Genomic DNA, 21,348 nt, shown 5'->3' with positions numbered 1-21,348 from the left:
CCACAGACAGGACAGGCCACATAACTGCCATTAAAGTGCAGAAACTGTTTCTCATTATAGCTGAACTCAGACAGTGCCAGCAGACAAGATGCCTGTGGAGAAACACAACACACACAAACCATTCATTGGCATAACTCTACGGTGAAATGCCCCACAACATAACACAGCAGAGATGCAGAAACACTGGCCTCCATAGACAGACCCTCCGTGGTCCTGCAGTCTTGGCTGCTAAATGTGGAAGACAGGAAAGTGTTGAATACCCTGCTCTAGGGGTTTCAACTTGTGTTTGACAAAAATGTCACAAACTTTCTGTCAATGACAGGTGAATTCATAATGAATTACATTGAAGCCAATATTGATTTGATTTCAGAATTTCGGTTATATCCTAATGTAACAGTATTACTTTAGACCGTCCCTCGCCCATACGCGGGGCGGGAACCAGGGACCCTCTGCACACTTCAACAACAGTCACCCACGAGCATCGTTACCCATCGCTCCACAAAGCCGCGGCCCTTGCAGAGCAAGGGGGAACTACTACTTCAAGGTCTCAGAGCAAGTGACGTCACCGATTGAAACGCTATTTAGCGCGCACCGCTAACTAAGCTAGCCGTTTCACATCCGTTACACTAAGTCCAGTCTCTATCACACTTATGCCAGGTAGGTGGCATTAATGCACCTTAACGTTGGTTTGCACACTACCATAAACACCAAAGAAGAAGAAGAGCCAGTATTAAAAAGAACAACAATAATCATGCTAAATTCCCTGTATGCTTATTCCCAGTGTGTTCTCACTCAAACCTTATGGGTCCCATCGTGAGCATCCTGACTGGTCGCGGCACTGCCTGGTATGGCAACTGCTCGGCCTCCGACCTAAAGGCACTACAGAGTACATCACTGGGGCCAAGCTTCCTGCCATATGGGACCTCTATACCAGGCGGTGTCAGAGGAAGGCCCTAAAAATGGTCAAAGACTCCAGCCACCGTAGTCATAGACTGATCTCTCTGCTACCACACGGCAAGCGGTACCAGAGCTCCAAGTCTAGGTACAAGAGGCTTCTAAACAGCTTCTACCCCAAAGCCATAAGACTCCTGAACATCTAGTCAAATGACTACCCAGACTATTTGCATTGCCCCCCCCTTTTACGCTGCTGCTACTCTCTGTTATTATCTATGCATAAGTGACTTTAATAATTCTACCCACATGTACAGTTGAAATCGGAAGTTTACATACACCTTAGCCAAATACATTTAAACTCAGTTTTTCACAATTCCAGGCATTTAATCCAAGTAAACATTCCATGTCTTAGATCAGTTAGGATCACCACTTTATTTTAAGAACGTGAAATGTCAGAATAATAGTAGAGAGAATGATTTATTTCAGCTTTTATTTATTTCATTTTGCCTCAACTTTGGAAGTATGCTTGGGGTCAAGCTTTAACTTCCTGACTGACTGACTTCCTGACTGATGTCTTGAGATGCTGCTTCAATATATCCACATAATTCTCCTCCCTCATGATGCCATCTATTTTGTGAAGTGCCAAGTCCCTCCTGCAGCAAAGCACCCCCACAATATGATGCTGCCACCCCCGTGCTTCACGGTTGAAATGGTGTTCTTCGGCTTGCAAGCCTCCCCCTTTTTCCTCCAAACATAATGATGGTCATTATGGCCAAACAGTTCTAGTTTTGTTTCATCAGACCAGAGGACATTTCTCCAAAAAGTATGATCTTTGTCTCCATGTGCAGTTGCAAACCGCAGTCTGGCTTTTTTATGGCGGTTTTGGAGCAGTGGCTTCTTCCTTACTGAGCGGCCTTTCAGGTTATGTCGATATAGGACTCGTTTTACTGTGGATATAGATATAGTTTCCTCTAGCATCTTCACAAGGTCCTTTGCTGTTGTTCTGGGATTGATTTGCACTTTTCACACCAAAGTAAGTTCATCTCTAGGAGAGGTATGACAGCTGCGTGGTCCCAGGGTGTTTATACTTGCGTACTATTGTTTGTACAGATGAACGTGGTACCTTCAGCTGTTTGGAAATTGCTCCCAAGGATGAACCAGACTTGTGGAGGTCTCCCATATTTTTCTGAGATCTTGGCTGATTTCTTTTGACTTTCCCAGGATGTCAAGCTAAGAGGCACTGAGTTTGAAGGTAGGCCTTGAAATACATCCACAGGTACACCTCCAATTGACTCAAATTATGTCAATTGGCCTATCAGAAGCTTCTAAAGCCATGACATAATTTTCTGGAATTTTCCAAGCTGTTTAAAGGCACAGTCAACTTCTGACCCACTGGAATTGTGATACAGTGAATTGTAAGTGAAATAATCTGCCTGTAAACAATTGTTGGAAAAATGACTTGTGTCATACACAAAGTAGATGTCCTAAACAACTTGCCAAAACAATAGTTTGTTAACAAAAATATTGTGGAGTGGTTGAAAAACGAGTTTTAATGACTGCAACCTAAGTGTATGTAAACTTCCGACTTCAACCTATATATTAGCTCAATTACGTCGACTAACCGGTGCCACCGAACATTGACTGTGTACCGATATCCCTTGTATATAGCCTCACTATTGCTTTATACTGCTGCACTTTAATTATTTGTTACTTTATTTCTTATTTTTTATGTATTTTCCTTAAAACTGCATTGTTGGTCAAGGGCTTGTAAGTAAGCATTTCACCTGTTGTATTCGGCACATGTGTCACGCCCTGACCTTAGTATTCTTTGTTTTCTTTATTATTTTGGTTAGGTCAGGGTGTGACATGGGTGATTTATGTGTTTTTGTCTTGTCTAGGGGTTTTGTATGTATGTATGGGGGTGTTTACTAGTCTAGGTGTTATGTATGTCTATGGTTGCCTAGATTGGTTCTCAATTAGGCAGCTGTTTATTGTTGTCTCTGATTGTGAACCATATTTAGGCAGCCATATTACTTAGGTTCTCTGTGGGTTATTGTCTGTGTTAGTTGCCTGTGTCTGCATTTATCATATATAGCATCACATTTGTTGTGTAAGTTTAAGTGTTCTTCGTTTCATTAAATAAGAAGAATGTATTCACATCACGCTGCACCTTGGTCTCCTCCATTCAACAAACGTGACAGCATGTGACAAATAAAATTTGACTCCTGTGTTGTCTTGGCTGTATGCTTAGGGTTGTTGTCCTGTTGGAAGGTGAACCTTTTCCCCAGTCTGAGGTCCTGAGAGCTTTGGAGCAGGTTTCCATCAAGGATCTCTCTGTACTTTGCTCCGTTCACCCATGCCTCGATATTGACTAGTCTCCCAGTCCCTGCCGCTGAAAAACATCCCTACAGCATGATTCTGCCACCACCATGCTTCACCGTAGGGATGGTGCCAGGTTTCCTCCACATGTAAGGCTTGGCATTCCGGTTTCATCAGACCAGAGAATCTTGTTCTTATGGTCTGAGAGTCCTTTAGGTGCCTTTTGGTAAACACTTAGCAGGCTGTCATGTGCCTTTTACTGAGGAGTGGCTTCCGTCTGGCCACTCTACCATAAAGGCCGGATTGGTGGAGTGCTGCTGAGATGGTTGTCTGTCTGGAAGGTTCTCCCATCTCCACAGAGAACCTCTGGAGCTCGGTCACAGTGACCACCGGGTTCTTGGTCACCTCCCTAACCAAGGTCCTTCTCCCCCAAAGACTCAGTTTGGCCGGGCAGCCAGCTCTAGTAAACTTCTTCCATTTAAGAATGATGGAGGCCTCTGTGTTCGAGGGGACCTCCAATGCTGCAGAAATATTTTGGTACCCTTCCCCAAATCTGTGCCTCGACACAATCCTATCTCGAAGCTCTACGGACAGTTCCTTCGACCTCATGGTTTAGTTTTTGCTCTGACCTGCACTGTCAACTGTGGGACCTTATATAGACAGGTGTGGGCCATTCCAAATCATGTCCAATCAATTGAATTTACCACAGGTGGACTCCAGTCAAGTTGTAGAAACATCTCAAGGATGATCAATGGCCAAACGGGGCGGCAGGGTAGCCTAGTGGTTAGAGCATTGGACTAGTAACCGGAAGGTTGGAAGTTCAAACCCCCGAGCTGACAAGGTACAAATCTGCCGTTCTGCCCCTGAACAGACAGTTAACCCACTGTCATTGAAAATAAGAATTTGTTCTTAACTGACTTGCCTAGTTAAATAAAGAAAAAATGGAAACAGGATGCACCTGACTTTGATTTTGAGTCTCATAGCAAAGGGACTGAAAACTTGTTGAAATAAGGTATTTTTAATACATTTGCAAACATTTCTAAAAAACTGATTTTGTGTGTGTAGATTGCTGAAGATTTGTTTGGCTGTAACGTAACAAAATGTGGAAAAAGTCAAGGGGTCTGAATACTTTCCGAAGGCACTGTATTTAGTTATAGTAGGGCAAAGTGACTAGACAAGTAAGGGATAAACGCAGACGTTCTGTACATTACATAAGGGATGATCAACAAGAGGCTTTGCGTTCTATGGAGAATAATGATGGACGTGGAAGGTGTGTACCACGACATGCTAGCAGAGATCAAATTTCAATACTGAAGCAATGCTGCAAATTTCAGCGATACAGAGAGCAAGGTTATTACAAATCTCCGCTGTTGACAACCAAATGCTAATCTAAAAGAAATGGTAGATAATGTCTAGAGGCTTTTTACAATGTAGATCTAGTATATAAATTGCCTGGCTGAGTTGATGAGACAGTGGATTGCGCAGTCAGATGGAACAGAGTAAATAGGCATTTTAAGGTCATAGGTTTAGCAGGTGGTAACTTGTGGAATAGACACCGTCTGGAATGCGGTTTTAACCAATCAGCACCCAGGATTAGAAACACACATTGTGTAAGATGTCAAGGCATCAGTCAGTTTCCCAACACTTACGGATTCTCTGGACATGTCTGTCTGTTAGCTCCATACCAATCAACAGGAACATGTGTTATAGTCAGAATATAGTGACAGGACCAAGTAAATCATCCAAAACCATTCACCCAAAGCCTTTCACATACATTTAGTAGAATTCTAAATAGAATTTGTATATACCTATTTCCATATTTGATGAACTAAAGTTGTAGATATCATGGTCAATCTGTCCTCTGTTGCCTTAGTTCTGTTTATTGCTCTGTGTCTGATTAATAAGTAAGCCAGGATACAAAAGGAGAGGGCGTGGAGGTCTTCTTAAAGAGGAAGACATTGTAGTCTCCCTCATTCAACAAAGACTATTATCCCAGGAGGTCAACCTTTTCTCTTAACCTTCCATTTGGTGTTATAGACATGTAAGAGACAGTTTATTCAATTCTAATTTGCTTGTTTTATCTGGCGAAGGACATTGCTTTTTGGACTGGGGGATGACACAGGTAAGTCATAGTTTTGTTTACATGTACAGTACCAGTCAAGTTTGGACACACCTACTCATTCCAGGGTTTTTCTTCATTTTTTAAAACCATTTTTACCATTTACCATTTTTCTACATTGTAGATTAATAGTAAAGACATCAAAACTGTGAAATAACACAAAAGGAATCATGTAGTAACCAAAAAAGATAGTCACCTGGTATGCATTTCAATTAACAGGTGTGCCTCGTTAAAAGTACATTTGTGGAATTTCTTTCATTCTTAATTCATTTGAACCAATCACAAGGTAAGGGTGGTATACAGAAGATAGCCCTATTTGGTAAAATCCATAGTATGGCAAGAACATCTCAAATAAGCAATATATATGTTGCAAAAAATATGTTAAAAAAATACAAGATATTTGTCCTCCGAAGAGGGGGGGTGGTGGAGGGGTTAATAAAAAAATGAATAAAGACATGAAGGTCAGTCAATCTGGAAAATTTCAAGAAGTTTGAAAGTTTCTTCAAGTGCAGTCGCAAAAAACATCAAGTGCTATGATGGAACTGGTTCTCATGAGGACCACCACAGGAAAGGAAGACCCAGAGTTACCTCTGCTGCAGAGGATACGTTAATTAAAGTTAACTGCACCTCAGATTGCAGCCGAAATAAATGCTTCACAGAGTTCAAGTAACAGACACATCTCAACATCAACTGTTCAGAGGAGACCGTGTGAATCAGGCCTTCATGGTCAAATTGCTGCAAAGAAACCACTATTAAAGGACACCAATAAGAAGAAGAGTCTTGCTTGGGCCAAGAAAAATGACCAATGGACATTAGACCGGTGGAAATCTATCTTTTGGTCTGATGAGTCCAACTTTCAGATTTTGGTTCCAACCGCCATGTCTTTGAGAGACACAGAGTAGGTGAATGGATGATCTCTGCATTTGTGGTTCCCACCGTGAAGCATGGAGGACGAAAGGGCTATTTGACCAAGAAGTGGAGTGATGGAGTGCTGCATCAGATGACCTGGCCACCACAATCACCCAACCTCAACCCAATTGAGATGGTTTGGGATGAGTTGGACCATAGAGTGAAGGAAAAGCAGCCGACAAGTGCTCAGCATATGTGGGAACTCCTTCAAGACTGTTGGAAAAGCGTTCCAGGTGAAGCTGGTTGAGAGAACGCCAAGAGTGTGCAAAGCTGTCATCAAGGCAAAGGGTGGCTACATTGAAGAATATAAAATATAAAATATATTTTGATGTGTTTAACACTTTTTTGGTTACTACATGATTCCATTTAATAGTTTTGATGTATTCACAATTATTCTACAATGTAGAAAATAGTAAAATAAAGAAAAACCCTTGAATGAGTAGGTGTGTCCAAACTTTTGACTGGTACTGCATATTGTACTGTTGTCTGATAACGGTTCTGTTTGCAGATAGACTTCATTGTTCCCCATTTTCTGACATGATATTTACATGGAGAGATATTCATCTTTTGTTTTAGACTGGTGATGGATTCTGCCAGGAGGCCCTGTTTCATAACCGTGTGTTTGTGGGTACTGGCAACCACCTGTCTTCCATATTCCGGTATGGCCATAAATAAATCAAATCAAATTGTATTGGTCATATACAAATATTTAATGAAGTGATTATGAAGCAATTGTATAAACGCTAGTGTAAAAGTAGTGTCAATAGAATGCATTATGGCTGAAGACTGAACTCCACTAGAGGAGGTTTTGTCCAATTGTCCCCAAAATGTCCAATGTCAGTGTGTGACGTTGGTTCTGTGTTTGTGCCAGGCTCCCAGAGCCCCAGCCTGTGGGGTAAGAAGGCAGTGTTCTTGGGCCGTCCATGTATGTGGCAGCTGGGTAAGGAGTGTGTAATGCCCCTCCTGGAAGAGCTCAGTGTGTGTGTGCACCTGTGCCGGAAGATTGCAACGCCTGAGTGGACCGGCTTTGTGTACAAGGCGCCTGGCAACAGGCAGGTAGAGCTGGGGCTTGCAGGCCGGGGAGGGCTCCTGGTGGCATGGCTGTTTGGGCAGGAGTGGTCGGTACCAGAAGACCTGCCCCTGGAACACTGGCAAAACATCTGCCTCACCTGGTCCAGCAACTCCAAGAGGCTCAGACTCTACATCAATGGGAGCAGTCGCCTGGACGCCCACGTTAACGCCAGCCTGTCCCGGCAACTGGCCCACAATGGCACCCTGACCCTGGGGGTGTCCCATAACATAGTAGATGGGGTGATGGAGTTTGAGGATGGGAAGAACTTCCTGGGGGACATAAGCCTGTTCAGGATGTGGGGGCGGGAGCAGACGGCTGAGGAGGTGAGGGCCCATAGCTGTGCCGATGGGAACGTGGTGAGCTGGGACACCCGTGACTGGGACTACCAGAGCTGCCTACCTGAAGATGACACTAGCCTCCAGTGTGGTTAGCTTCCATACTTATTGTCTTCTACTGTATTCTATTTTGAGTCCTATTGAGAAAGTCAGCCCTGGGCACCATTCTATTCTATTCAAAGGGCCCCACTGAACAAATGTACAGTGAAGTGGAAAAAATGATTGTGACAAAATATGTATTCTTTGAGTAAGTAGGGAGATTTCATCCTCTTGATATAATGTGTGAGGGAACATCTGTAGGTAATGTGAGGGAACATCTGTATGTGATTTCTATAATGGAATATCTGGTTAATGCCCTGTCTTCTCCGGTTGGATTGTATCGGTCACCTTTCTTAGCATGGTCAATGTTCAAAATTAAAATGAAGGCCGTCATAGCACAACGGCACCCTCTTGACAAGCCTGTCAATTCCCCAGAGGACATCATACGCAAATGGGTAAGAAGAATGTGATAAAGGATTACTTTTTCCATTACATAAAGGTGCCATGATATTCAATCCCAGTTGAATATGAACCCTATTTGTCTCTTTTGTCATTTTCCATCAGCTGGGGACCATATTTCCTGGGAACATTTCTGTGCGTGACATCTTTGTGTCATCTCCAAGGTAGTTTCATGTGTCAATTGAACGGAATTGTCCATTGGAATATAATGTACAGCATTGCTTGAATGGGGAGGGTGTTTTTATATGTGCGTACGTGTGTGCAAGTGTGCGTGTATGTTTGTGGGTGCTTGTATGTGCGTATAATATAGCGAAGCCATATCTATATGAGATACCAACATAAAGAACAAAACTGTCTAGACTTTCAACATCTTGTGTGAATATGATGATGTGTGTATGTGTGTGTTGAAGCAACCTAGAACATTGAAATTAACACTGTGTGGACACATGCCCCTTAGCCTAATCTCTAGTGTTATCTGTGTTCCCACACAGCCAGATCTGTCAAGTGGGCTATAATCCTAGTGTGCGAAACACAGAGAAAGCTCAGGTACGTCACTGTCCAGTGCCTCAATTTGATTTTCCATAACGAGGATTGCAATATCCTCAGAGAAGCACCGTGCTGATAGGGACAGCACTGAAGGGCTCCAGATAACGTTGTTATTCAACAGGACAGGCAGGAAACTGGCAGACAGGCTTTCATCGTAAACCCTTTTGTCAGGTCGCAGACGAGGGGAAAGGTAAACTCATGAACAAGTGGGAGAATTGTAATTAAGAGACCTTACAAGTTAGAACTAAAATCATAAATATGTGTTTGTTTCCAGGAATCAAGAAAAATGGAGTTCAACTCAACTTCTAACAAGTGGTATGAGGAGAATGCATAAGTCATCTTCCTCAGGAATGTCAATAATATGCCAGCATGAGGATGCATAATGGACATTATAGTTTCTAGTCTGATGTTGTGTTGCTTCACTGTAGTGTCTCTCTCCATAGTGTCAGCTGTTTGGTCTATGTGAGTGTTAGTCCTGAGACTGATGTTGGAGCGGCCCAGAATGATATCTTTGGAAAGCTGAGTCTAGCCTTCACCTCTGGCCAAGTCACCCTTATTGCAGACCCCAGCAGCCTCAGTGTACGCCCCATAGGTGGGTACACACACACACACACACACACACACACACACACACACACATACACACACAGTAACAGTCAAAAGTTTGGACACACCTAGCTGTTCAAGAGTTTTTCTTTATTTTTACTATTTTATATTTTATGCATACATAATAATAGTGAAGACATCAAAACTATGAAAAACACACATGGAATCATGTAGTAACCAATAAAGTGTTGAAAATATATTTGAGATTTGAGATTCTTCAAAGTAGCCACCCTTTGCCTTGATGACAGCTTTGCACACTCTTGGCATTCTCTCAACCAGCTTCACCTGGAATGCTTTTCCAACAGTCTTGAAGCAGTTCCCACATATGCTGAGCAATTGTTGGCAGCTTTCCCTTCACTCTGCAGTCCAACTCATCTCAAACCGTCTCAATTGAGTTGAGGTCGGGTGATTGTGGAGGCCAGGTCATCTGATACAGCACACCATGACTCTCCGTCTTGGTCAAATAGCCCCTACACAGCCTGAAGGTGTGTTGGGTCATTGTCCTGTTGAAAAAAAAATTATAGTCCCACTAAGCGCAAACCAGATGGGATGTCGTATCGCTTCAGAATGCTGTGATAGCCATATGCAGGTTAAGTGTGACTTGTTCTAAATAAATCACAGACAGTGTCCCCAGCAAAGCAGCCCTGCTCCATCACACCTCCTCCTCCATGATTCACGGTGGGAACCACACATGCGGAGATCATCCGTTCACCTTCTCTGCGTCTCACAAAGACATGGCAGTTGGAACCAAAAATCTCAAATTTGGACTCATCAGTCCAAAAGACAGATTTCCACCGGTCTAATGTCCATTGTTCATGCCTCTTGGCCCAAGCAAGTCTCTTCTGCTTATTGGTGTCCTTTAGTAGTGGTTTATTTGCAGCAATTCAACCATGAATGCCTGATTCAAGCAGTCTCCTCTGAACCGTTGATGCTGAGATGTGCCTGTTACTTGAACTCTCTGAAGTATTTCTTTGGGCTGGAATTTCTGAGGCTGGTAACTCTAATGAACGTATCCTCTGCAGCAGAGGTAACTCTGGGTCTTCCTTTCCTGTGGCGGTCCTTATGAGAGCCAGTTTCATCATAGCGCTTGATGGTTTTTGCAACTGCACTTGAAGAAACTTTCAAAGTTCTTGAAATGTTCCATATTGACTGACCTTCATGTCTTAAAGTAACGATGGACTGTCATTTCTCTTTGCTTATTTGAGCTGTTCTTGCCATAATATGGACTTGGTCTTCTACCAAATAGGGCTATCTTCTGTAAACCACCCCTAACTTGTAACAACACAACTGATTGGCTCATTAATAAGGAAAGAAATTCCACAAATTAACTGGGTGGCTACTTTGAAAAATCTCAAATATAGCATATATTTTGATTTGTTTAACACTTTTTTGGTTACTACATGATTCCATATGTGTTATGTCATAGTTTTGATGTATTCACTGGTATTCTACAATGTAGAAAATAGTAAAAATAAAGAAAAACCCTTGAATGAGTAGGTGTGTCCAAACCTTTTACTGGTACTGTACATATTCACATATACACCTACAAATAGCATGCCCACACATGCACATGGATTCAAATGGATTGCACATTCATATTTTTGCACGCTGTTATGCACACTGTTGTGTAATATCTTGCTCATTCCTCACAGGGGCTTTCCCCAACGCAACAGCTTCTCCTCCCACTGACACCAACACCACTGCTGGCTCACCAACCAGCACCATTGCTGGCTTACCAACCAGAACCACTGCTGGCTCACCAACCAGCACCACTGCTGGCTCACCATCCAGCACCACTGCTGGCTCACCAACCAGCACCACTGCTGGCTCACCAACCAGCACCACTGCTGGCTCACCAACCAGCACCACTGCTGGCTCACCAACCAGAACCACTGCTGGCTCACCAACCAGCACCACTGCTGGCTTACCAACCAGAACCACTGCTGGCTCACCAACCAGCACCACTGCTGGCTCACCAACCAGCACCACTGCTGGCTCACCAACCAGAACTACTACTGGCTCACCAACCAGAACTACTACTGGCTCAACAACCAGAACTACTACCTGCTCACCAACCAGCACTACTGCATCAGGTGACACAGTTCTTTCATAAAATAGAAATGCTGGACTGCTATGCACTAAGGAGGACCTGAAATTGGCTTCCATTCCATTTTCACCAATCTATTCTAAAGAAGCTGGTTCCTTTCTTGTCTGTAGACCCTGGCTCTCCTTCAGAGACACACCAACCATCCATTGGAGTGCCTGCAAATCCCACTGGCCTGTCTACAACCAGAGAATCTTTAGACTTCAACTCAACAAAACCTGGTCAGCCAATATGACACATTTGATTACCTGTCTGCTAACGCTACAAATAAGCTTCATTTTCATAGAAAAATATCAGTGGCTCTAAAATAAGTTTATTTTCCATAGGTGTAAGACCTAGGTTGAGAGATGAAGGCTGTTCAAATGTACAATAATTTCCACTGTTATGCTGTTATTAGGCATTGCATCCACCTTCTACAGAGTTAATATGAAACTGAATATGACAACGACTGTAACTGGCAACGACCCAGGGGAGACCATTCAGAAGTGGGTAAGAAACACAACAACAACAGCATCGGCACTGGAGGATGATAAACGTACAACAACATTCTCTTCAGCCTAACGGTCGACACAGTGTCTTTTGGTCTGGGTTACAGGTTCAGAGAAACCTTGGGAAAGTCAAGATGAACGTATTAAACATCAATATTTTAAACTCGACTTATAAGTAAGTCCTGGCATTAACTGCATTATGACCTGCTGTGTAGCATAAGAAAAATAAGACCCTGCGGTGTGCCTTTTAACGGGGGCTTGTTCCTTGTGTTTTTGTTGTAGAGTCAATGATCATAAAAAGATTCAAGAACTGGAGATGGTGAGGCTGTTTTAAAAACAAATGACTGTATCAACATTGGAAATTGATTTAGGGTGTAACTACATTTAATCATAATCGCAGCAGTAAGGAACCAGTTATACTATTGCGAAAATTAATGAGCATAATCTTTATTACCACACTGTAAGTTTATGGCTTTCAATATGAGTAAACAATTTATTGCCCACTAGTCATTAATTGTTTTTGGTTAAGTAAGATGTATAGTGCATATTTCATTGTGGTGTCTTCTCTGTTAGACTGCTGAGCTGAGACATGAGACAAGGTAAGAGATGATAAAAAAGGTAAGAGATGATAAGAATGGAAAGAGATGATAAAAAAGTTAAGAGATATAAGAATGGAAAGAGATTATAAAAAAGGTAAAAGATGATAAAGAATGGAAAGAGATGATAAAAAAGGTAAGAGATGATAAGAATGGAAAGAGATTATAAAAAAGGTAAGAGATGATAAGAATGGAAAAAGATGATAAAAAAGGTAAGAGATGATAAGAATGGAAAGAGATGATAAAAATGGAAAGAGATGATAAAAAAGGTAAGAGATGATAAGAATGGAAAGAGATGATAAAAAAGGTATGAGATGATAAAAAAGGTAAGAGATGATAAGAATGGAAAGAGATGATAAAAATGGAAAGAGATGATAAAAAAGGTAAGAGATGATAAGAATGGAAAGAGATGATAAAAAAGGTAAGAGATGATAAGAATGGAAAGAGATGATAAAAAAGGTAAGAGATATAAGAATGGAAAGAGATGATAAAAAAGGTAAAAGATGATAAAGAATGGAAAGAGATTATAAAAAAGGTAAGAGATGATAAAAGAGGTAAGAGATTCTTTAAAAAAGTCAAAAAACTGTTGCCATTTTGTTATGTAGACTTGATAGATATTGATACTAACATGTTGTGTTTTGTTTTTCCCCAACTTGTTTTAGTATGCTGTTGACATCTCAGTAACCATTTTTTTTACTGAATCTATTTTTTTAAATGTACCTTTTATTTAACTAGGCAAGTCAGTTAAGAACAAATTCTTATTTACAATGACAGTCTACCAGGGAACAGTGGGCTAACTGCCTTGTTCAGAGGCTGAACAACAGATGTTTATCTTGTCAGCTCAGGATTCAATCCAGCAACATTTCAGTTACTGGCCCAACGCTCTAACCACTAGGCTACCTGCTGCCCCAGGTTGGTCACCAGGTTGGTTTTGGGTTTTCATCCCACATTTTATCTGTAGGTTTAGATGTACCTTCCAGGTTGAGGATGCTGATGCACGTAATGTCACGACCACTCAAACACTCATCACTGACCTTCTGTCTGGAAACCATGTTGATGAAGAGATCCAGGTTGACCGCAGAGATGTCCACGTTTCACATATAGGTACAGTATGGCTGACCTTTGACCTTTCTTCCATCTGTATTCGATTTTCTGATCTATTTTAGAGTGAATGAATGGTGTCCACCCAACTACTGTCACCAATCATACTTTCTCAGATCATACTTCCAAGAGGGAGGCATGGAAGAAAGAAAGAAAGAAAGAAAGAGAGAGAGAGAGAGAGAACGAGAGAGAGAGAGAGAGAGAGAACGAGAGAGAGAGAGAAAGAGAGAGAGAAAGAAAGGAGGAAAGGAGGAAAGGAGGAAAAAGAGAAAGGAGGACGGAACGTGCCTGACTTATTAACCTATTTTCCCCTCTCCAGATCCTGGGAGCTGTCCTAAGGACACCCATGAGAGTTTCTGGGGCGTGTATAAATGGCCAATCACAGAGGTCCAGGTGACAATAACTATGATCTGTGAGAAGAACCTTGGATCAAGGGCTTCCAGGAAATGGTGAAGGCACAGCTATTTGCAATAATGCTTGTTAAAATTGGGGTCGGAAAATCTCATGGCTGTAGTGATGATGGTGGGAGTACCATAAATGGTGGTTTATATAGTAGATACTGTGAAGTAAAATGATGTGCATTATATTCCATGGTATGGTAGATCTTGTTATCTTTATTCAAACAGTTTCTTGCTGAATCATCTTAGCGCTATACGTCTTTCTGAGGATTCAGAATATGTCTTTTAACCTGTTCAATACCAGAGCTATGACTACGGTCAAAGGGCAAGATCATATTTCTATGGGTAAAATCACCCGTTGCCATAGAGATGGCTCAGCGAAGAGATCCTTCAAATGTCTTCTAGACACAGTGCAACCCTGTCACACACGCTCTTACCTATGTGCACACAATCACTCAGTCACAGAGATGACACTGGTGGATCTCTCAGTGCGAGCAAGAATCCATTTCCTTCAATTGAATTGGGTGGACGGAACGCCTCTGGTGTCAGAGTGAAACATTGTCCTAGCGTGTATTATGCTAGCAGTGATACATTATGCCAATGTTTATTTAGCCTACCAGGGGAAGGTTGTCTGCAGGAAGTAAACATTGAAGGGAAAGAAAAGGATAATCACCTATAATTGAAAGAAAGCCCTTTGACTTACGTTTCCCATGATGTCTCCGTAGTCCACCCTTCTCCCTGAAACGTCAACACACAAAATATTTTTTTAATCATCGTAAAAAGAGGTGTGCAATTATGCAAAATAGTAACAAATTGTTTATTGACAACAGATCAGAACAAGACAAGACTGGTCCTCTCGTCTTCTGCTCATTTCACCTTCATCTCTTTTTTCTCCTGGCCCCCTTCTTCCCTTTAGTGAGTTAGATGGAGTGACTGAGAAAGCCCAATGGGCTAAGCCAAACCTGAAGGCATGCAAGCCGGTAATCACCATCTCTGATCTGGATAAAGTCACCGTCACAGCAAGTAAGTGCCTTGTGCAGTCTAAATACCAGTCACTAGGTTTTGGTGAAATAACAGTCATTTGTTATGTTGTACTGTAGCTATGGCATGCATGTTCTTCCCTAGCCTCTTCCCCTGTGTTTTTCAGGAGTATTATATTGAAATATTCCACAGTACAGTGTGCTACATAACATTGGACTTTGTGTATTTTCCTCCCAGACAACTCAGCAGATGTGATGGACATGATTAAGAACCTCCTGGGTGACGAGGGGGACCTGAGTGACTCCCAGCTGGCCACCGTGGTCCAGAAGCTGGATGAGGTTCTGTGGGTCAGCACGGTGACCCCTCAGCTCGGCAGAGATATTGTCAACATCGTCGCTGACATCCTGGTGTCCAATTCTGACCTGTCAGCGGTCGCCAACGAGTAAGGGGAAGGGGCAATGGGGAGAGGGAATATGGTTGCAAGATTTCGTGTAATTTTTCCTCATTTTCTGATGTCACCTGTATATTTTCCTCCTCCTCTGCTGTTCTTAATGACAAATTTGTCACTGACATTTTCCATCATGTTCCCAACAGAATTCTGGGTATCACAGACAGCATTGGGGACCAGATGGATTTCCACGAGGAGTCACTAAATGTGACCGTCCCTTCCCTGGCCCTCTCCATGATCAACGTAGATCCAGAGCAGTTCCAGGGCCTCACGTTTGGTGTCTCCTCGTTTTCGACTGGCCTTGTTCCAGAGGTAAAATTGTAACATGATCCTATTGTCTGGTCAAGCACTTTCTGGATTTGACTAGCAGTGAGTATCACAACTCAGAGATACAGTGTCCATGGTCCAGCAGCGCAGCCAATTTCCTGTCCTGTCAATATGTCCATATAAATGTCCCGTTCTTTATTGCTCCCTGTGATATACTGAGCACTTCCTACTAAAAATAAATGACATAATTAACTGGACTGTTTTTATTCCATTTAAATGAGGACATGTCCTTAAGGGAACAGAGAAATATGTGACACATTAGATGTTATATGACACATGTAGATGTTATATGACACATGTAGATGTTATATGACACATGTAGATGTTATATGACACATGTAGATGTTATATGACACATGTAGATGTTATATGACACATGTAGATGTTATATGACACATGTAGATGTTATATGACACATGTAGATGTTATATGACACATGTAGATGTTATATGACACGTGTAGATGTTATATGACACATGTAGATGTTATATGACACATGTAGATGTTATATGACACATGTAGATGTTATATGACACATGTAGATGTTATATGACACATGTAGATGTTATATGACACGTGTAGATGTTATATGACACGTGTAGATGTTATATGACACGTGTAGATGTTATATGACACATGTAGATGTTATATGACACATGTAGATGTTATATGACACATGTAGATGTTATATGACACATGTAGATGTTATATGACACATGTAGATGTTATATGACACATGTAGATGTTATATGACACATTAGATGTTATATGACACATGTAGATGTTATATGACACATGTAGATGTTATATGACACATGTAGATGTTATATGACACATGTAGATGTTATATGACACATGTAGATGTTATATGACACATGTAGATGTTATATGACACATGTAGATGTTATATGACACATGTAGATGTTATATGACACATGTAGATGTTATATGACACATGTAGATGTTATATGACACATGTAGATGTTATATGACACATGTAGATGTTATATGGAAAAAGGAAAAGATAAATAATCCTGCATAACAGCAAATGTGAATTATTATGTGGACATTCCAAGTTTGACATTTCCTGCACTGCACTGCTTTTCTGCAGAAAAGCTCTCCTGCAACAGGGTGATCAAATTAAGATCCTACATCTGTAGCATTAATTTCAACTGTGCTAAAACAGCAAATAGTAATGAAAATATGACGATTTACAGAAACAAGAACATTGTTTATTCCAACATGTGTCCATTGTTTTCATTGTGGTGCAATGACCTTTAGTTCCATGATGAAATGTAGTTATATATGTCCACTTGAATAAATCATTGTACATGCGTTTTGATTATTTGTACACCACTTTCTTTTATAGACCTATGTCAACCAGACGTTCTTGAGTCGGCCTTGTGATGGCACAGTCGCATCCATCTCCCTTCCGCAGTCCCTTCACAACTTCTTCCCCCAGGGAAACAAAAAAAAGAGAGTTCAGTTCCACTTCTATGGCATACAAGAGCTTTTCAAGGTACCTGGTTAAGAATGACTTGATGTCGTTAACAACGTATGAGGTGCATCATGATTTTTGGTTAATTATTCATTAATAACCTTTTACCTCAGTGGGCTAAATCATGGTCACACAGAGTGTTTCTTGGTAGTCTTAAACAAATCTACTCCGAAACAAAAGTATACACCTCACACACAAGGTTATGGCTTAAAAAAAGAAGACACCTGTACCATGTCAGATATAGAGATGCAATGTATTAAATTTTTTTGCATCCCAATATTACACTTAATATATATCACAGAAAACTGAAATATATATATTTTTAAACGTTTGACATAGAAACAGCAAGTTTTTAAAAGTAATTTAGGAAATGATGAACAATATTAATAACGTTCCACCCATGAGGCCACTAGAGGGCGATGTGGTCACTTGACTGCAGGAAGCTATGGAAGGATGGTTTACTTATTTCGAAGGGAAGCTTACAGCAAACGTACAGTAGTTCAGTGTTAAAAGTTTTATGATCATTCACAGGACCCAGCAACCAACTGGACGCTGAATAGTTATGTGGTGTCTGCCAGTGTCAACAACAGCAATGTCAGCAACCTCAGGGATCCCGTGGTGGTGACACTTCGTCACCTCAAGCCTAAAGAGGTGAGGAATGAAAAATAGCTTCATCTTACCACTGAACATAGTGATGTTTCTGCTTTAGAGCCTGACTAGCTGCACCCTTTGCTTCCCCAACAGAAAAACGACAAGGTGGAGTGTGTGTACTGGGACTTCCAGAAGAACAATGGGAGCGGTGGATGGGACAGCAACGGCTGTGAGACACTTCTAAGTATCTCCGCTTATCAGACCACCTGCCAATGCTACCACCTGACCCATTTCGGCGTGCTCCTGGTGAGTCACTTTTGTCATCGACTGAGGGAAACAAAAGACATTAGTGCACTGCATCTGGACTGATATGAGGCTCCTATTGACCTTTGGCATCTGTGGTGTCCTACAGGATGTGTCCAGGACTCCTATCGGTGAGGCTGACCAGGAGATCCTGACGGTCATCTCTTACCTGGGCTGTGGTGTGTCCTCCATCTTCCTGGGCATCAGCCTGCTCACCTACGTGGTCTTTGAGTAAGTCAGCATCTGGACAGATAGTCAAGGAGGCAGATTCATGGATGGGACAGACAGGGCAGACTATTTGGTGATATTACTACACACTATGTTCTCTACTTTTCTGTAGCCTTTCACATCACATTCTCCACCTCTCCTCCTTTCTCTCTGTGTCATTGGCTTATTTCCTCCTGTGCTTCATCTGCCACTCACACTATTCTTCTCATTCTCACCCTCTGTCCATTGATCTCCCAATATGTTTTTTTTCTCTCTCTCTCTCTCTCTCTCTCTCTCTCTCTCTCTCTCTCTCTCTCTCTCTCTCTCTCTCTCTCTCTCTCTCTCTCTCTCTCTCTCACTCTCTCTCACTCACTCTTCCTCTTCCACTCCGTCACAGGAAGCTACGTAGCGACTACCCATCTAAGATCCTCATCAACCTTTCTGTGGCTCTGCTGGGCCTGAACCTAGTCTTCCTGCTGGACTCCTGGCTGTCCTCCTTCGGCAGCTACGGTCTCTGCATCAGCACGGCAGTCACGCTGCACTACTTCCTGTTAGCCTCATTCACCTGGATGGGCCTGGAGGCCATCCACATGTACTTCGCTCTGGTCAAGGTCTTCAACGTCTATGTCCCCCTCTACATCCACAAGTTCTGTGCCCTCGGCTGGGGTAAGGCAGTCTGAAGCAAAATAAGGACACTTGTATTAAAATATTTTAGAGCAAGAATTGTATGACTACATTTATCTTTTTTTATTTGCTTGTCTCGGAATAACATTCTAATATGTATTGAGAGCCTTGAGTCGATAAAAAAAAAAGATCAATCAATTCAAGGTAAATGACAGTGATTTACTTTCCTTTTCGACGTTTTGTATTGTAGTCAGTGTTTGAAACGTGTACACAGGCCCTGATCTAACGGATTAGCTGACCATGTTTGATGAGGGAATAGAATGAAGAGGTAAAGATCTCTGTCTCCACACAGGCATTCCTCTGGTGATTGTCAGCATGGTCCTAGCCGTAGAGAAGGATGCCTATGGCAATGTTCTATCTGAGGCCTCCCTTGACTCTCTACAGGGCTCTGAGCCATTGTGAGTGTGCTGCACGGCCAGTTGACCAGTGTTACTGATACAGGTTATTGATAGGGGTGTGTGGCAGTTCATCACATCCATGTTATTAATCATCTCTCCCTTTCTCAGCTGTTGGATGCAGAGTAATGTTTTCTTCTACGTCACGGTCGTGTCGTTCGTGCTGCTGGTCCTGCTTTTTAATGTGGTCGTGTTCATTGTGGTTCTGGTCCAAATCCGCCACATGCAGACCAATAAGCCTGCAGCAACAGGAAACAAGCGCTGTGCCATGCATGATTTGAGAGCAGTGGCCAGTCTCACCTTCCTATTGGGTCTCACCTGGCCAATAGCCTTCTTTACCTGGGGACCAGCCAGGGTCCCTATGCTCTACCTCTTCTCAGTCCTCAACAGTCTGCAAGGTAAGGGGACCAATATAATATAATATAATATAATGTCTATTGTACAAGAAGGTATGGGAGAGAGAGAGAGAGAGAGAGAGAGAGAGAGAGAGAGAGAGAGAGAGAGAGAGAGAGAGAGAGAGAGAGAGAGAGAGAGAGGCAAGTAAGCAGGCAGGCGGAGACAGAGATAGAAAGAGAGAAGCCCCATTATCTCCTCTCTGTCTATGTTTCAGGGTTCTTTATCTTTGTCTTCCACTGCCTGATGAAAGAGAATGTGAGGAAGCAGTGGAGGATCCATCTGTGCTGTGGCCGATTCAGGCTCAATGACTACTCAGGTACAGTCGATGGACCTCCAAGCAGTTTGTCTGCTAAATGACTCAAATGTAAATGTAAATATGGTTCATAGAGAGTGTTCCTGAAGTTGCTTCATTTTTACCTTTGACCCGGGTTTAGATTGGAGCCACTCCATGACGATGGGCAGCAAGACCAAGCAGAACCAGCTGGTGCACCGCTCTCCATCTGTCAAGTCTGTCAACACCTCCTCTAGGAAGATCTCTGATGACTCCACTACAGCTAGCTGTAGCTCTGGCACACCCTACCAACAGGGGGCCTAGTCTACTGTAGCTCCACCACAGGGCCTAGTCTAGCTCCACCAGGGAGCCTAGCTCCACCAGGGGGCCTAGCCTAGCTCCACCAGGGAGCCTAGCTCCACCATGGGGCCTAGCCTAGCTCCACCAGGGGGCCTAGCCTAGCTCCACTAGGGGGCCTAGCCTTGCTCCACCAGGGAGCCTAGCTCTACCAGGGGGCCTAGCCTAGCTCCACCAGGGGGCCTAGCCTAGCTCCACCAGGGGGTCTAGCCTTGCTCCACCAGGGGGCCGAGCCTAGCTCCACCAGGGGGCCTAGCATGGCTCACAGGACAGGGACACTGAACTTTACACAACATGTGCTATAACATCCTTCATCTGAAACAATGGGAAAAGCTTGAGCTCAGGACATCATAGCAGACACCTCAGTTCAGTCCATTCTGAATTGCACTGTCGTATGTCTCTCTGCAGTGCAGTCTCAACTTCCTCAGGAGATAAACATAATCTAGGTTTAAGTGTTAGCCTGTTCTGTGCATTAAAGGACACAAACTCTATGAATGATGTGTATTGTAAGTGGACTATTGTTGTAGTAAATTATCAATATGTTGGTACCTTGTGCATTCTATCTGGTAAATTGCATTTCTCTTCTCCATAATGTGTTTCTGTTTATCTTTTCATGATGTTAAATTAAAAACTTTTGCAAATAAAGAAGAGGAATGAAAACCTTGCAGTGTAAAGAGTCAACGACACTTCAAAACCTTTCTTGACTTCACAGAAACCTATATTTTCAAAGCCTCGTAATGCAGGCATTCCATTGGGCCGTCTCTCACCATTTCAACAGGAAACAATCCATAACATTTAATGAAACACGTCATGTTTACCGCCGTCTCCGAAAGACTTGAAGGTTGATGAATGTGGTTTGTTTAGCATAGCGGAGAATCTTTTATTTTCAGTCTTTTCTCCATTTC

General features: G+C 42.4%; 1 protein-coding gene across 2 annotated transcripts; it reads left to right on the top strand.

Moving 5' to 3' along the window:
• The first annotated feature begins 5,184 nt into the window (after window positions 1–5,184).
• LOC112255683 (adhesion G-protein coupled receptor G4-like) lies at window positions 5,185–21,124 on the top strand. 2 transcript variants are annotated; one of them, XM_042325730.1, is made up of 29 exons: window positions 5,185–5,335; window positions 6,818–6,900; window positions 7,113–7,739; window positions 8,045–8,142; window positions 8,252–8,310; window positions 8,638–8,692; window positions 8,814–8,882; window positions 8,967–9,007; window positions 9,136–9,284; window positions 10,951–11,391; window positions 11,516–11,623; window positions 11,800–11,891; window positions 11,998–12,065; window positions 12,173–12,209; window positions 12,464–12,489; window positions 13,448–13,590; window positions 13,907–14,036; window positions 14,902–15,008; window positions 15,204–15,408; window positions 15,561–15,726; window positions 17,111–17,260; window positions 17,771–17,890; window positions 17,984–18,136; window positions 18,243–18,364; window positions 18,738–19,006; window positions 19,317–19,422; window positions 19,531–19,817; window positions 20,030–20,131; window positions 20,250–21,124. In XM_042325730.1, the coding sequence occupies exons 2-29, from the start codon at window positions 6,825–6,827 to the stop codon at window positions 20,408–20,410; spliced, it is 4,167 nt and encodes a 1,388-aa protein (XP_042181664.1). In that variant the 5' UTR covers window positions 5,185–5,335; window positions 6,818–6,824; the 3' UTR covers window positions 20,411–21,124. The 2 variants fall into 2 exon arrangements, with proteins under 2 accessions (XP_042181664.1, XP_042181665.1); XM_042325731.1 differs by lacking the exon at window positions 8,814–8,882.
• The last annotated feature ends 224 nt before the right edge of the window (window positions 21,125–21,348 follow it).

Source organism: Oncorhynchus tshawytscha, linkage group LG08 (genome assembly GCF_018296145.1).
Source record: "Oncorhynchus tshawytscha isolate Ot180627B linkage group LG08, Otsh_v2.0, whole genome shotgun sequence".
Lineage (NCBI taxonomy): Eukaryota > Metazoa > Chordata > Actinopteri > Salmoniformes > Salmonidae > Oncorhynchus > Oncorhynchus tshawytscha.
The sequence above is the reverse complement of the archived record's forward strand: the minus strand, read 5'-3'. Positions and strand labels throughout refer to the sequence as shown.